This window comes from Natrix helvetica (assembly GCF_964273705.1).
Source record: "Natrix helvetica genome assembly, chromosome: 6".
Lineage (NCBI taxonomy): Eukaryota > Metazoa > Chordata > Lepidosauria > Squamata > Natricidae > Natrix > Natrix helvetica.
The window spans coordinates 21337584-21352321 of record NC_138553.1 but is presented as its reverse complement, the minus strand read 5'-3'; the positions used below and the strand labels follow the sequence as shown (position 1 = coordinate 21352321).

The 14738-nt window shown below is 41.2% G+C and overlaps 1 protein-coding gene across 2 annotated transcripts in view; it reads right to left on the bottom strand.

Moving 5' to 3' along the window:
* Positions 1–258: 258 nt before the first annotated feature.
* The window catches only part of LOC309394819 (cystine/glutamate transporter-like), a 33386-nt gene continuing 18906 nt past the window's right edge, over positions 259–14738 (bottom strand). For both annotated transcript variants that reach the window (XM_081958440.1, XM_081958441.1), the window contains exons 8-13: positions 11963–12086; positions 11047–11150; positions 8654–8750; positions 6717–6866; positions 3422–3596; positions 259–2114 (exon numbers count right to left, since the gene is read on the bottom strand). In XM_081958440.1, coding sequence (XP_081814566.1) covers positions 2050–2114; positions 3422–3596; positions 6717–6866; positions 8654–8750; positions 11047–11150; positions 11963–12086 — 715 coding nt within the window. In that variant the 3' untranslated portion in view covers positions 259–2049. The remainder of the gene's footprint in view (positions 2115–3421; positions 3597–6716; positions 6867–8653; positions 8751–11046; positions 11151–11962; positions 12087–14738) is intronic.

Below are 14738 nucleotides of genomic sequence, written 5' to 3'. Positions count from 1 at the left end.
CATTTTGCTCAGAGGGTCGTTTTGAGCGCTCCGAAGGCATCAGGGAAGCCTCCTGATGGTCCCTGAAGCCTCTGGATGGCCTCCGGGTGGGTGGGGGAGGCTGTTTTTGCCCTCCCCAGGCTCCTATAAAGCCTCTGGAGCCTGGGGAGGGCGAAAAAAGTATGTAAAAATGGGGGGGTCACACCTGTAGTGCGTGCATGCACACTGGGGGGGTCACGCACTGCATTATGGGTGCAGCACGCCCGCACACGACCCCCTGTGCTCCCTCCACTTATGGCACGCGAGCCAAAAAAGGTTCACCATCACTGTTATAGTCTATCCAAACCATGAACAGGTTGGTTATTATTATTGTTGTTGTTGTTGTTGTTTTATTCATTAAACATGAAAGTCAACTGACTGGCACTGATGGTTGATATGCGCTGCTGCCAGCTTCCTAGGTATCAACCAAGTATTTTCTTAAAATGTACAATGTTCCAAGCAGCGCAGTTTTTTGCAGTTCCGCTGGTGTTATTGCAGGAAGTAGCGATTTCTTGATGTCTTTATAAAATTCTTGGACATGGTGCCAAGTGCCCCGATGACAATGGGTATCACTGTTACATGCTTCATCCATAATCACGTAGTTTTGATGGCCAGTTTGCAATATTTCGTGGGGCTTTTTTCTAGTTCTTTTCTTTGACTCTGACGTCTCCTGGTACAGCGATATCATAAATTGTACTCTTCAGGTTTTGGTGACTGTGATATCTGGCGTGTTGTGTTCTAAATAACGATCCGTCTGTAAGTTTTATTGTCATTGCACCTCATGCAACAAAATTAAATCCCATCTTCAGTGTACATCATACATAAGAAAACTATTTTAAAAAAATAAAACAAAAAGACACATCCTTCACATTCTACACAATTGAATTGAAAACCCCTGATACTGCATTAATATTGCACTATACCGTAGAATTCAATATGGTTACTGCCCTGGGATAGAAGCTGTTTTTCAGTCTATTTGTCCTTGTTTTTAATATCCTGTACCGTCTGCCACATGGTAATAGTTTAAAAAAAAGGGTGCCCAGGATAAGATGGATCTATAAGAACGTTTTGAACTTTCTTAAGGCCGCAGGAGCTATAAAGCTCTTCCAAGGAGGGGAGAGGGCAACTAATGATCCTCTGGGCAATGATGTTAACCCTCTGGAGTGCTGCTTTATCTGCCACTGTGCAATTGGCAAACCATACACAGGGGCATATTGTATATTCGAAAGTCCCACAAGATGAGGATGAGGATTTGACTAGATCCTAATCACTGCAGTGCAACTGTGTCAAGATCATTATTCCTTTGAATGGGTAGAGAACAATAGTTTCCTCCCAACTGATGTGATGGCACTGAAGTGTTTGACATTAACACTTGAGTTACTAACGCTTGCTGAAGTGTCAGGAACAGTAACTGAAAGTGGGGTGTCATTGTGGTTGAAAAATCCTGTTAAAACCATCAAAGTCAGAAGGAATGTCAATGGTGATTCAGCATAGCACCCTGATGTGCCGGAAACCCACTATAATGACACCAGTCATGTTTAAAAATATCATGAATCCTACCAAAGGCACTTAGATCTTTGAAAAATGTCTCTTCCGTAAAGCTTTTCATAGGCTGAAAAGCATCCAAAGTTCTCTTTTACCCAGAAATGCTCCTCAAAATATACCACAGCTATAACAAATTTATGGTCTTTCAAAATCTACAAGCAATGTGTTTCTACCCAAGCTTTGCACAGAAATATAATGTGTATGCAGATGCAACTGCATCAGATTTATTTATTGGTTGCACCTAAGTGCATCTGCATTGCAGATGAGGATAATACCAAGAGCAGCATAGACTACATTTGTAAAAACAATCAAATAGTAAGCAAGAATCCAGGCAAGCTTCTTTGTGCCTTTGATCTCTGGTGAACTTTCTACATGGGGCTGGAACTCCAAACTGGAAGCAGCCATGCAAAGCTACTCTAAGTGTGATAGGAAATACAAGCTTGTACAGAAGGCTCTCCAAAGTCAAGAGTTCAAAGTAAGGACTGGTCAGTATGTCCTGATTTCCTGCTGTACTACCTTAAACAGGATCTGAAGCTTCAGTGTAAGAAAACCTGCAGAAAGAAAAAGGTGAAGAATATGAATATGGTGGTACTTTCAGTTGGTTGGCTGGAGCAGTCTGTACATTCATAAAATAAATGTAAATATAAATAAAATTTATATTTTTATATCAGCACTGCCCAGCTGACTTTAGCCTTTTTTAAAGGCCATTTTTCGCCTTCCTCAGGCTCCAGAGGCTTTATAGGAGCCTGGGGAGGGCGGAAGCAGCCTCCCCTGATGCCCCCGTCCCAGAGGTCCTCCGGAGGCTTCTGGAGCGCAAAAAACGGCTCTACGGGTAAACCGGAAGTTCGGGAACGGACTTCCGGTTTGCTCATAGGGTCATTTTTCATCCTCCGGAGCCTTCAGGGAAGCATCCGGAAGGCCCCTGAAGACTCCGGAGGGCTTAAACCGGCCTACAAGCAAACTGGAAGTCCGTTCCTGAATTTCCGGTTTGCCGGTAGGAACGTTTTTTTGGCTCTGGAGGCTTCAGGGAAGCTCCTGAAGCCTCCAGAGGGCATCTGGGGGGGGGGAGGTTCTTTTCGCCCTCCCCAGACTCCTATAAAGCCTCTGGAGCCTGGGGAGGATGAAAAAAGCATGCAAAAAATGGAGGGGGGAGAGCTGGTCATGCATGCATCTGCACTGGTGGTCGGGCATTGCATTATGAGTGCGGCACACCCACGCACGATCCCCCTGCGCTTCCCCTGCTTTTGGCACGCCAGCCAAAAAAGATTCACTGATCTAGATAGTCTCTGCGTCCCAACCTTGCTGAATTGCAGCTGAATTTCCACAATTAAAGTTAGTTCTGGGGTGGGTGGGTCTTTAAATAATATAATTAATATAATTGTTTTATAACAATTATTTATTTAATTTTTAATTTTTAAATTATTAAAATTTAATAATTTAATAATTTACAATAATTATACAATACAATAATTTACAATACAATTATAATGTGAAAAGTGTGTTATTGTTTACACAGATTAGCCTAAAACGTTCTATCCAAAGTTAATTATGTAAAATGGACTATTTCATATTTGCTTATTGAGCTTTATAAATGATCCCTATATTATATATCTTAAGGATCAAATACAGGGCACTACAGGTGAGGCAAATGCATGCAAAACCTCCTAGTAGATGATGGGCTTTTCTCCAGCATCCTGATTCCTGACACATTAGGCCAAGTTTCCTAGAGATACCAGAAGTTGAAGCTGAGCATCACAGGGGATGTTGCTCCTGCCTTAGCTTATAGTATCATATACTATGATTTTAATATTAATTTATTATTTATTAAGGACGTCATAATCCAAAATGATCAACTCACAGAAAGTTTTACGGCAGCAGTTTGGCATTGATTGTTTGATGAGCAAATAGTAAACTGGAAGACCACTTAAAACGATGGCACATCCAATGCTGATATTAACCGGGTCTGAGTAGAAAGACATTCCCACTGTGAAAAGGCAGATGACAGTAAAAGAAATGGGAATGAAAAGAGGAACCTGGAGGGGGAGAGAGGGAGAGAGAAAGGTAGGTTGTTATTAGATTAGATAAAAATGTTCCATGGGAGGTCTTTGTCATATTGTAATCAAAGTCTCCATCATAGTTAGAATCTGTAATGACCCATGGAAATGTCCTTGAGAAACAGCAGCAGCAAAAGACTAGGCCATGGATGTCAAACTCCCCGCGTCACATTGCCATCACATGACGTATCGTGATGTTTTTCCCTTTCGCAGAGCTGGAGTGGGTGTGGCTTGTGCGTGATGCATCTGGCCCATGGGCTGCCAGTTTGACACCCCTGCACTAGAATATATATATACATATATATACATACATACACACACACATACATACACATACATACATACATACATATAAATATATATATTTGTTTTCGTAGATTTTCACGGGTGTAGGTATGCTGGTCTTCTTGTATTCGGGTCTTTTCCCGTATAAGATTAAGATTGTCTTGGCAACGTTTCGACGAGGTCTCACTCGCCATCTTCAGGCTGGTGTTTTGGGCTTAAAGCGTGGTCGGAGCTGCTGTCTTTCTATAAATCTTGGTGGGGGTGTGTGGAGTGCTGGATTTGTTTCAGTAAGTGGATTGATTGGCTGTGTGGCTGTATCATGATTGGTAGATTGGTGCTGATTGGTGCTGGCTGTATGCCCTAAATGCATACCCACTGAAGACATCATATGCAGAGTTGAAGCTACACTCACCAAAATCAACCCAGATGAAGCCAATAAAATCAGACTTGCAGTCACCAACATCCTTTGCTCCAGTAATCCACCCAGAAGCACCTTACAGCAAGAACAAAAAGCACTCACCAACCTGAGGAAAGACACCTGAAAACTGAATTACACACTCTCACGAACGTATTAATCTCAAACGGATTCCAAAGAAAAACAATTATCAACCTAATCCAAAGGGAGGCTCCCCCCAAAAAATGAGACACAGAACAGGACAACAGCATTGCCCTCCTCCCTTACATCAAAGGCACCACAGATAAATTCAGCAAAATTCTCCACAAACACAATATCAAGACAACCTTCAACACTTACCAAAAAATAGCCAACATCTTAAGAAACCCCAAAGACAAAACCCAGCTAGAAAACCAAGGAGTCTATGAAATACCATGCAAAATCTGCCCTGCAACATACATAGGACAAATGAACAGGAGAATAAATGCACGCATCGCAGAACACAAGAACGCAGTAAGAAAAAAAAGAAAAAACTTCCTCCCTTTTCCAGCACCTTAAAGCTACAGAACATGAAATTAATTGTGAAGGAACCAGGTTAATCTCCAAAACTGAACACTTCAACAAGAGAATAATTATGGAAGCTATCAAAATAGAGAAACACTCCCACAACATGAATAAACATGACGATACCTCCCACCTACCAGACATCTGGAAACCAGCCCTAGTCAACAAACAAGCCCCACCCACCACCCAGGCCGTTACATCATGAAACAACAACAGACACACAGCCAGCACCAATCAGCACCAATCTACCAATCATGATACAACCACACAACCAATCATTCCACTTACTGAAACAAAGCCAGCACTCCACCACCCCCCTCACCAAGATTTAGAGAAAGACGGCAGCTCCAACCATGCTTTAAGTCCAAAACCCAGCCTGAAGATATATATGCTGGTCTTGTTGTATTTGGGTCTTTTCCCATGTAAGATTGAGATTGTCTTGGCAACATTTCGGTGAGGTCTCACTCGCCATCTTCAGGCTGAGTGAGACCTCACCAAAACGTTGCCAAGACAATCTCAATCTTACATGGGAAAAGACCCAAATACAACAAGACCAGCATACCTACACCTGTGAAAATCTGCGAATATATATATATATATATATATATATATATGTGTGTGTGTGTGTGTGTGTGTGTGTGTGTGTGTGTGTGTGTGTGTAAGGCCTGTTGTGCCTTAAAATGACTTCTACTATACTGCCTTAAAATGAATTCTATTGTACAGCACAGTGGAGTTGCCGTGGTAATGGCTTCACAGTACTCCACAAGGGGGCTCCCTCTGGTAAGCGGGGAAATCCAACATTAGAAATTACGCTTCTGGGGACAGAGGGAAAACATTTTTAACTAATTTAATTGTTGCAGAAATCAGGGAGAAGTTGCTCTTGCCATCGCCTCTTCAGGAATTGCAGTGATGTTCATGGAAGGAGGGAGGACAGCCCATTCCGCACTTACGTTGCCACTTATCATCACCATTCCTGTCTAATATAGGATTGGGATAAATAAACACCCAGGCAACGCCAGGTTATGAGCTAGTGGTCAAATAAAAGGCAATTGAGCCGCCATAATTTTCTTGAACTGTAAAGGCAAGAGGGAGATATATGTATTTTCAGACTTGCAAGATTCTGTTAGTGTAGCCTTGGTGGAACAAAGTAACTTCAGGACTTCTTGGAGGCAAGTAAACACTGTAGTTGGATTAGTGCTCATAAATAACATTTGTATGCCACCCTTCATTCAAAGACCCAGGATTTAACTTCCATTAAGATAGGTAAGTGGTTATTGATTTCCTTGCCACTTTCATGGCTAAACAGAAGTTTGAACCAGGGTACCTCCAGCTCTCATCCAGCACCATTTGTATATTGGCTTCAAATTAACTTGCCAACTGATTGATAATAATCCCTGTTTCTTCCTTATTATTTTTATTAGCCTGTTTTTCAAATAATTTGCAAATTGCCCAAAGCAGCTAGGAGTTGGGTGGCATATATAATTGCAATAGCACCTAGACTTATATACCGCTTCACAGTGCTTTACAGCCCCCCCTCTAAGCTGTTTATAGTGTCAGCCTATTGCCCCCAACAATCTGGGTCCTCATTTTACCCACCTCGGAAGGATGGAAGGCTGGGTCGACCTTGAGCCTGGTGAGATTTGAACTGCCAAATTGCAGGCAGCCGGCAAGCAGCAGAAGTGCAGTATTGCACTCTAACCACTGTGCCATCGCAACTAATAATAACAATGCCACTTTACTATTTGATTTATATTTGAGAGGAATTAGACCAAAGAACTCTTGATTCACCTCTCCAGAGCTAATGAAAAAAGGTAAAGCATTGTGTTCCTAAGAGACTTCAAACTATCATATCTTACCTTGAACGGGCTTAATATATCAGGATAGCGACAGCGATGAACTATAAGCCCAAGGGTGGCTAGTCCTATGAAGAGCCACCGGGAAAAGCTGAAGAAGTTCAACAAGTGGTAAATATCTCCTACACAAATCATGGCTGTGACCAAAGGGAACTTGAAGACATAAAATGAAAAGATAGTAAACTAAACCATCAGAGTTTTCATTGGAAGAAGGCAGCAATCCAAAGCTAACTTTGGCTCATTTGCTTTGGACAAAACATGAAAAGAATGTTGTTGTTGTTGTTTTTCAAAACTGTTTATAGGGTTTGCACTTGTACTGCCAACAGTTTCAAGAATGCAAGAGTGTTCCTGCTTTGTGAAAGGAGCTTAAATTTCAGATGTTGTTTGAAATGACAATAGCTCACAGGTCAAATCCAAACCAGAAAGAAATTTCTAAGCACAATATTTTAGACTAAAAATAAGAACAAATCCATTGAAATATTTTATAAATCATCAACAGAAATCTATTGCCAATGTGGACTGCCAAACACTTAATGTGTTTTAGCTGATTTGAATTTTAACATATGATCAATACACCAGCATATTAATTCGTTCCATCAGTCTTAGAAGGTAAAGTCTTGCAGATGGATTGTTCAATTTAGGAATAGCACCTGGCATTTCATGAAAAAAAAGCATTGTAGAAAATTCACCCAAAGACAGAACACATAGATAAATCCTGCAAAATCAGATGCCATCTGGATGTGTTGAATTTCAATCCCCTGCTAGCAATGGTCTTTCACTGCTATTAACTGCCTTTCATACTCCACAAGAACACACAACTGACTGGTGAATGAGAGTTGTAGTCAGGGGTGGGTTCCTGCCAGTTCTAACCTCTTCTATAGAAGAGGTTCCACAAATCTACCTTGCCGTTTAGAACCGGTTCCAGCTCCCTCCCCCTGCCTGTCCGCACCACTCTTGCCCCACCCTCTGCTTGCTGATTGGCTGGCTCACCAATCGCCCTGCCCGCCTCTAAGAGTCCTATCTGAACCTTAAAGTCCTAAAGCTGTCAAGTTTGAACACCCCTGGGGTTTTTTTTCTAAAGGGTTAGGGGTGCAAGGGTCTTGTAACTTGATAGCTTTAAGACTTGCGTGCTTCAAATGCCAGAGTTTCTGAACCAACATTTTGGTTGCTAAGCAAGAGCGTTGTTAAGTGAGTTTCACCACATTTTACAAGGTGGCCAAGCCAACCCAGTCACATGACTGCCAAGCCACTCCCACTCAGTCACATGGCTGGCAAGCCACTCCCACCCAGTCACATGGCCAGCAAGCTACTCTCACAAAGCAGGCCACACCTACAGAAGAGGTTCTAAATTAATTTGAAACCCACCATTGGTTGTAGTCCAACACATCTAAGTATCATTAGATACAAGTAAAAGACTAGCATATTAATTGAAAACACTTTTTTGTAAACTACATATGCATGCATGAAGATACATATGCAGACATGCCACAATTCACCACACAATCTGGGCAATTTAACCTAATTTTTTGTTGTTTAAGAGACTTAAATAATAATATTATTGGGAAAGGTAGAAGAAAAGAGAAGAGGATGACTGACTCAACTACAGCAGTGATGGATTGATTGATTTACAGAACTTGCAACTTTAGAAAAGTTGATGGCCCAGCAGTGGATAGATTACCTTGGAGAAGACCTATCTATAGTATGTAGTTGCTAAGAATCAAAATTGACTTGAGGACACGAAATCATAAGCAATATAGACAATCATGATGATTTTAAAAGCAAAACAACCCATATTCACAATTATTGGTATTACTGTGGTCAGGTTATCAATAACACAGACTGTTTGCATTATTGTCAGCTAAAGATGATTGTCACAGGCTTGCCACATCAGAGGCACTGAAGTAAGAAATGCATCTGACACTATAGACAAAAAAGCATACCATTAGCAAGACGGCTGGCATTGGGGTATGGCGTTGGATGTGGATCATAGAGAAGAGGGTGGGCCATTGCCCCTCCCTGGAAGCCACAAACAATGTCCTAGAAGTAGAAAAAGGGCTGTAAAAAAGCTCACGAATGTAAGAAACATCACTAGTAAAAGCCTGGTAGATTGGAAACACATTTCATAGAAGTAGTTTTATGCCAGGGGTGTCCAAACTTGAGATCTTTAAGATTTGTGGACTTCAACTCCCAGAATTCCCCAGCCAGCCATGCTGGCTGGGGAATTCTGGGAATTGAAGTCCACAAGTCTTAAAGTTCTCAAGTTTGAACACCCCTGTTTTATGCCATTCTTCAAACGATGGCTCTGAATGAAATCAGGCAATAATATTTTTAAAATCTAAATGCAAAAACAGTCAACAGAGTGCCGCAAACTTCTCCTTTCTCTTGTTTCAAAAGAATAGAATAGAATAGAATAGAATAGAATAGAATAGAATAGAATAGAATAGAATAGAGTAGAATAGAATGTGTGATTGGACACACAAAGAATTTGTCTTTGGTGCATTGTACAAAAAAACTATAAGTGCTAAATCATGATCATAATCATAAAATACATTCATAAAAAATCATAAGATATGACACTTAGTATTGTCATAGGATACTAAAATAAAATATGCTTTATTTTATTGGTTTTGATTTAAGTAACTATTTGTAGAATGATTGATTCCTCTTTTATCTAAATGGTTTCTATTTTCCAAGACATTAGGTAATTTTAGAGAAGACTGAAAAAGCCATCATTCGGGGTGTTTTATGCACAATCAAAATCTGCCCCTCCTCCTGAAAAGTTGGTAATTTTACTTCAGCTTATCAGCTGTATCAGCCCAGTTACTACTGTTTGCAAGTCTAAGTTTATATATGTATGAACTTGATCAACAGTGACTTATTTAACAGTCCATGTTAAGCAAGGCAAGGCTCAGCACAATGTTCAACACCTAAAAAAGGAGTATATCTGTGAGAAAAACACAATTTTCTCCTCCTTTGCTTCAAAACATTAGAATGGATCATCTGAAGGAGACAGTGACTTCATTCCTCCTCCGCTCGTCTTTTCCCCTTGAAATTCCCACTTCTCTTTTTTTTTCCACATGCATTCACATCTGTGCAGTGAAAATGAAATTAATTAGGGAGAGGAAACAGCTAACACCAAAGGCCCAAGAGGGAAATGTAGGGATACAAAATTCATTATCGTCCATCATTTCTGTGTTCTAGATAATTTCCCTCCAATGCGCCTCGGAAACAAACAACTGTCCCTGTTGTATTCTGTTACTCATTTTCACATGCTTAGAGTCTGAATTGAATTTGGCATCACCCTTGAGTTGGGAGAAACTGTATTTGTATCAAATGTGCTATCCTGATTACCAGTCCCCATCCTGCCTCTATGACTTTTGGATCCTAATCATTGTCTGCCACAAGCCATAATAATACCACTGTGACATGTGTCATGGTATTGTAGAAAGTTAGCTCCCACCCTTCTCTTAGAACTGTGATGGCGGATCTATGGCACGTGTGCCACAGGTGGCACATGGAGCCATTTCTTAAGGCATGCGAGGTGTTGCCCTGTCAGCTCCAACATGCATGCGCATGCTGACCAGCTAATTTCGGCCTTCGTTTTTGGTTTTCACGTTGAGCTGTTTTTCTCCCTCTGGAGGCTTCAGGGAGAAAAACGGCCTTATGGGCAACCCAGAAATCCATTTCTGAACTTCTGGTTTGTGCGTTGGCCCAACGTGCAAAGCGTAAGTTGGAAAACGGGCCATTTCTGGCCTCCGGAGGGCCTCCGGGGGGTTGGGGGAGGCCATTCCCCCCCCCCAGCTCCTAGAAAGCCTCTGGAGCCAGAGGAGAGTGAAAAATGGGTCTACCATGCCATCACGTGCCAAAAATGGGGTTGTTGAGCACATGTGCAGGGTTGCGCACACATGTGCAGGGGTTACATGCATGCATGGGGGGAGGGCACATAGAATTATGGGTGTGGGCACACACATGCAAGGCCCCCTCCACATTCCCCTTAAGATTCAATCAAGACTGGGACTCAAGACAACCTACAAATTTACCCCTGCATGGCCCAATGAGAGTCTGACAACCAATCAGAATACATTTCCTTCACAGGAAGGAACAGGGAGCAGGTTCAAAGCCCAAATTTGAGTATACATCTCTTTCCCGCCCCCGCCCCCCATGTGCTTCATTGCCCAGGACCTCAAACCATGTGAACCTGTCCCCCATTAAACCATCTTTCCAAACAGCTTCCATGTTTCCAGTGTCTTTCTCCCCACTTGGAACTGAACCCGGATGGACATTTCTCCCAACAGGTATAAAGGTAAACATTAGAAATTAGCCAGCTACCAACCTTGAAAATGTGAAAATTCCCCCATTCATGGTTCCAAAACAAGACAGGGAAACCAAGATTGGAATCACAGAGATAAGGCTCTGGAAAGCTTTCCGTGCAAAACTCTGATGGGGAAAGAAAGGCATGGTTGTAATTCACATATGTGAAACGCTGCATGAATCAACTCAGCTGCGAACAAAAACCACCAGGAGGCCTTCAGAGATGTTAGGGGATACCAACTCAACAGTATTTCATTTCTAGTTTTACACCTGCTTGTTCCTTATGTCTCTAATATTATAACTTCATCGGTCTTTAAGAAAATCTTTGGAAATACTCTTAATTAATCTTGAAATATTGTGTGTTTGTACATATCTGGGCATGCATTGATCTATCTCTATCTCTCTCTCTATTTTTATCTCTCTCTCATAGTTGTTCAAATCTGGCAACTTTAAGTTTGCGGACTTCATCTTGCAGAATTCCTCAGGCTGCATGCCAAATCCCATTTCAGAACTTTCAGTTCTACAAAAATAATAATATATAATGGAAAATTTAAAACGTCTTGATACATACATACATACGTACGTGTGTACGTACATACATACATACATGCTGGTTTTGTTGTATTCGGGTCTTTTCCCGTGTAAGATTGAGATTGTCTTGGCAATGTTTCAGTGAGGTCTCACTCGCCATCTTCAGGCTGAGTGAGACCTCACCAAAACGTTGCCAAGACAATCTCAATCTTACACAGGAAAAGACCCGATCTTGAGAGCCTTATTCGGTGAAACTGTGCTTAATTGCCACTTAATTGCCAAACCTCTCTTTTGTCCATTGCAAAGTGAACCCTCTGAAATGTCTGTATTGAAAGGGGTGCAGTGAGGGTGTGTGTATGTGTGTTAGTTTAATCTGATTGTAAAAACAGCTTTGACTTTCAACTCACCACAGCCACTGCCTGGGAGGCAAGGACATCTGCTGCTGTCAGGACTGTGTAATAGGAAACATTGGTGAGCATATACCCCACAATCACTGTGATCACAGACACAATCACAGCCAGAGGGATATTTCTACAAAAAGGAAAAGGAAATAGAGACATTTGTGAGTACCTCCGTAGCCCACGTCCCCGTTAAGATTTAATTCTGCTGTCCTGGACCTTATGCCCTCCACAGAGGTTGGAAGTGCAGTTTTCAAATGGTGAGAAAGCATGACCAAAATTGTTCAGCCATCTTATGCCAGGCGATGGCTCTCCTGGCTTCCATGAGAGGGCAGTTAGCGGATGAACACCATGGAGTGCCTTAGAATGGCAATCCCAAAGGTGCCTTTTCAAGAAGCAACTGGACTTTCTGGTTTTTCTTTAAAGAGGTTTCACTTCTCTAGGTAAGGAGAGGAAGGTGGAAGAGAGAAGGAGAGGGGGTAGGAAGGGGAAGAGGAAGAGAGGAGTAGGGGAGAGGTAGGAGAAGAAGGAAGGGAAGGGAGAGGAGGAAGGAAGAAAGTAGAGAAGGGAAGGAGGGAGAAAAGATAGGGAAAAGAAAGTGGTGTCAAAACAGGCGAGGGATGGTAAACAAAGCAATCCAAACAGTATGTTATAACCCTGTAAATGGAATGGCAAATACAGTATATAAGAATGACGAATGTAAAGAAGAAGAATAACTATGTGAATGTATACCTATAATTGTATATAGAGAACAAAAAATTAAAAAAAACTTTTCAGGTAAAAAAAAAGATGTTTCACTTCTCATCCAAGAAACTTCTTCAGCTCTGAGTGGGAATTAAAGCCAAGTAAACTACATATCTTCTACTCCTGGGAGTAAAGAATGAAGTAAAACAGAACTTCAGAACAGAACTTAGCTCAAAGGGCATTTAAACAATGGAAGCGCCAGATAACCGTTCCAAAGGGAGGTAAGAGTCAGGATAACAAGTAGAAGATCAATTGGCTGGAATGAAGACGTAGGTAATATTTATATCCAATACAGGTCAGGATGATTTTTTTTTCTCATCATTGTTCTTTTGGAAATGTGCTACCTATATATATTCTGGGCTTCTTGGCCACATGACAGATAATAGAGGCCAACTTGTCCTCCATTTGGCATCCTAAAATAATTTTACACAATCTTGCTGTACAGCATAATCCTAGCTAAATTTAAATAGCAGGTGAACGTGAATAGGATAGCTTTTAAAATAATTAATCAATTAATTAATCATAATAGAGCCGGAAGGGATCTTGGAAGTCTTCTAGTCCAATCCCCTGCTCAAGCATGAGACCCTATAGCATTTCAGAAATGAAATGAAATTAAAAAGGTAAAGGTTCCCCTCACACATATGCGCTAGTTGTTCCTGACTCTAAGGGGCAGTGCTCATCTCCGTTTCAAAGCCGAAGACTCAGCAATGTCCTAAGATGTCTCCGTGGTCATGTGGTCAGCATGACTAAACGCCGAAAGCACAGGGAGCGCTGTTACTTTTCCACCAAAGGTGGTTCCTATTTTTCTACTTGCATTTTTACATGCTTTCAAACTCCTAGGTTGACAGAAGCTGGGACAAGTAACGGGTGCTCACTCCATTACGTGAAGCTAGGGATTCGAACCGCCCAACTGCCAACCTTCTGCTCAACATGCTCAGTGTCTTAGCCACTGAGCCACTGCATACCTTGAAATGAAATTACATGTATTATTATTTATTGTTATTAATTAATTAATTATTAATATATACATTGTTATTAATTAAAATTCATTAAATTGTCCCTTTTTGAATGTCTATCACTGCTGTCATTCGCTGCTATTAACTGCCTTTCAAGAATGCACAATTTTATAATTCAGAAACATTTGTCAGAACAATTTCTCATTTCTCTTCATGTCCATGCGTTGGCTAAAGAGGTTGCAGAAATCAGTGTTTTAAATATAACATAAAGCCTCTAGAGGGAGCCAAAGTTAATATTTGGATGAGAATTGAATTAATGACAATTACACAGAGCTCAAGTATATGGACTTGTCCAGAAAACAAGCGTAACTCGAAGGAGATTGAACCTTTGTATAAGTTTTGAGAGTAAGGATCTATATTTCACATTGTTCACTCCCTGGTTTATCTGTTCTTCTCTTCATAGAAATACTACAGTTGTAACACAGCAAAGTTTCATAGAGCTTTGCTTGAGCAAAAGTTAGGGCAAAGCACGTTGGCAAAGCTGCCTCATTCAGTTCCACCCCCTAGCAGTTCCAATAGCCAGAAGTGCTCTAATTTATTCCACATCAATCAGAATAGAGCTGGAAAAAACCTTGGAGGTCTTCTAGTCCAGCCCCCTGCTCAAGCAGAAGATTCTATATCATTTCAGACAAGTGACTGTCCAGTCTCTTCTTAAAAACCTCCACTGATGAAGCAGCCACGATTCCACTGAAGGCAAGCTGTTCCATTTATTAAACCTTAATTTCAGGTTGCTTCTCTCTTTGTTTAGTTTCTATGTTGCTTCTGGTCTTGCCTCGCATGTGTAGAATCCTTTTCTCGCTCCTAGAACTCATTCAGACATTTGCATCATATCCATGGTGTGGAGTGCTTGGCAATGTGCAGCTCTCTTATATATCTTTAATTACGCTCTTCTTTTCATTGTTTTTCACACATGAACTCATCAGATGGGCCCTGCAATTCGATATGCATCGCATGCACACAGAAGGAAGCCTTCCCTTTCAGCTTAATAGAGTTTATATCTGAACAGACGTACATCATTTGTAAAG